This window comes from Perna viridis, chromosome 3, assembly GCF_037379345.1.
Source record: "Perna viridis isolate PV_CMFRI_1.1 ecotype Kerala chromosome 3, ASM3737934v1, whole genome shotgun sequence".
Lineage (NCBI taxonomy): Eukaryota > Metazoa > Mollusca > Bivalvia > Mytilida > Mytilidae > Perna > Perna viridis.
The window spans coordinates 7,948,302-7,950,911 of NC_142447.1; the positions used below are offsets into that span (position 1 = coordinate 7,948,302).

At 33.8% G+C, this 2,610-nt stretch overlaps 1 protein-coding gene across 1 annotated transcript; it reads left to right on the forward strand.

The window, feature by feature from the left end:
• The first annotated feature begins 243 nt into the window (after positions 1 to 243).
• Positions 244 to 1,610, forward strand: LOC148620868 (uncharacterized). The gene has a single exon (XM_088573945.1). It carries the CDS (start codon positions 321 to 323, stop codon positions 1,263 to 1,265), a length of 945 nt encoding a protein of 314 aa, XP_088430071.1. The 5' UTR covers positions 244 to 320; the 3' UTR covers positions 1,266 to 1,610.
• The last annotated feature ends 1,000 nt before the right edge of the window (positions 1,611 to 2,610 follow it).

Genomic DNA, 2,610 nt, shown 5'->3' on the forward strand with positions numbered 1-2,610 from the left:
TTGTTCAGCAATATTTCGACTGTAGAAGAACACATTTTGGTTAAAATTATAATTAAGGTATTGTAACGTGTTATTATGAACCATCTTGCTATCGGATAACACAGAAGTACATGCATGTGTTACATTTGTACATTATTATGTAGTTATTATGTTATTATAAAATAAGTTAACACACCCCCTGGAAGAATAGTAGTACTGCATATCTATTTTTTGATCTTTTTGTATATTTTAGAATGAGTTTGGTGAAAAACTTTTGTGTTATTTCAACGCTAACTCTTACCGTCTGCTTTTTGTATGTATCATACACAATCCTGTCACCAATGAAATCGAATGGTGAATCGGGTATAGTTGTCTCGAATTTTCGGACTGGCGATACACAACAAGAATTAAATTCAGAGTCATCAAAAGCGAAGAAAACTGTAGATGTATGGATACATGACCTCGCAGGCGACTGGTCCAAGAAAGGTGATATATGTCAACATTCAGTACATGACACCATTGCAACTCTTATTACTCCGTACGGAAAAGTTCCTATTCACATCCATGACCCTAAGAATGATATATGGGTCTCAAGAAGGATTATAAATACCGGAAGTTTTGACCTTGATAAAATCAAGATAATATCCAAATTTATGGAATCGGATTCAACATTAAGTTTCATTGATATTGGAGCTAATCTCGGGACTTACTCTTTGAGCTTTGCTAAATTTGGTCGTAATGTTTTAGCAATAGATGCTTTGAACTTAAATATGAAAAAACTTTGTAGGTCAGTAAATGATTCGCATTTTGAGGACCATTTTTTCATGGTGATGAATGCTGTTTCATCACAACATGAAATAGTAAAACTAGCAGCAGACGAGAAAAATTTTGGTGGGACATTTGTCGATGACAATGCAGACCATATTAAGTCGATAAAAGGGGGAAGTGTTTCTGGTAGACATTACAACGAAGTAACTACAATAGTTTTAGATGATCTCTTGTCCCTCCCTTTCATATCTTTATTTCAAAACGTCTTAATTAAAATGGACATTGAAGGGTTTGAACACAAGGCTTTAGAGAGAGCATATCAGTTTTTCAGCAAGATATTTGTACAAGGAGTACAGATAGAATGGATATTTCACAGAAATACTTCATCTGGTCAAGTCATTGTTGATTTTCTTACCAAGCATTCTTATGTTCCATACAATCCCCAAACCCTCCGTCCTCTGCGGAAATCTAGCATGGGTAATTGGGCCATACAAGACGTATTGTGGTTACGACATTGAATTTCAAAGCAGATTAGTAATATGAATGGAAATTTGATACCGGAAGTACGTTCTTGTCTTGTTCAGATACGTACATATAGTCCGTACACCAAACAGCTCATTCAAACGTTAACTGATCGATGAAATCAATAGATGAAATGAAAGGTATTGGACATGGGGAGAGCTGATCCAAATTTCCGCTACCCAATAAGAATCATACACACGAGAAAGTTAACTTATTTCATCGATCAAACCGATCGATTACTATTTAGTCGAATAGTCATCGATTGTTAAATCATCTAATGTCGAGAACAATTATAACCGATCAACATTCAAAAGGACACAACCTGCATGCGCCATTAGAAATGCCAAAAATAGACAATGGCACCTCTTTGGTGCTCAAAAAAGATTTTTGTGAGTCACGACTTCAATTGAATTTGTGTAATGAAAATTAAAATACAATATACTGTAGAATTCAGTATTATTTTGACTCGCTGACAGTGGCGACTTCAGGGGTTTCTTTGGAAAATGTTGCAGAATTATCAAACGAGAGCAACGAACCCCATTTTCCGGGCACCCTATTTCAAAATATCTGAATCTACACCTAGCAGAGTTGTGCACTGGTAGTTTGATCTAATACAAAAGAAAGCAACTTCACAAGAAACGGTAGTTTTTTTTACAATGCATGTAAATTAATTTGAATGTTGGAAGTTACAATTGGAACACATACATAAACCAAATAAGAAACCCCAAAAGTCATTAAGACAGTATGGACCAACTATCAAGCTTCCTATAGCAGCAAGTAACACTGTATTAAAATTTCATGACATTTGATTTACTAGAACTGAAGTTTTTACAGGGAAAAGAAAAAATGAACACGTACCACAACGATAGCATTATATATTTGGGTCGTATAAAAATGGTGACTAAGCAAAAAAAAAAAAAAAAAAAAAAAAAAAAAACAGACGTTAACTGGACTGTTAAAGGCAGAGATTTTTTGCTTTTTTTAATCAAGACTTAACTGAATGTGTATTGATTTCTCTCCTTGTATCAATATAAGACTGGGAAATTTTAAAATTGCTTAATATTTCTTGAGTAAATACTAGTAATTACCACAAAATGTTGCATGTATATAAGAGCAGGCATTAAGTGTAAGAATCAGGCAACATTGGAAATATCAGAAAAATGCAAGTGAAAACCCACCAATCTGATGCAAGGATGATTTCTCTGTTCAAAAATACCACTATCTGATCTCTATATCTCTGGATTTGTTCAGAAATTTTTCAGTAGAATGTTAGAAAAATAAGGATTTTGACAGAGTTATCTACCCTTGAAATGTTCGTTTTAAGTTTATTTCAATGAAATA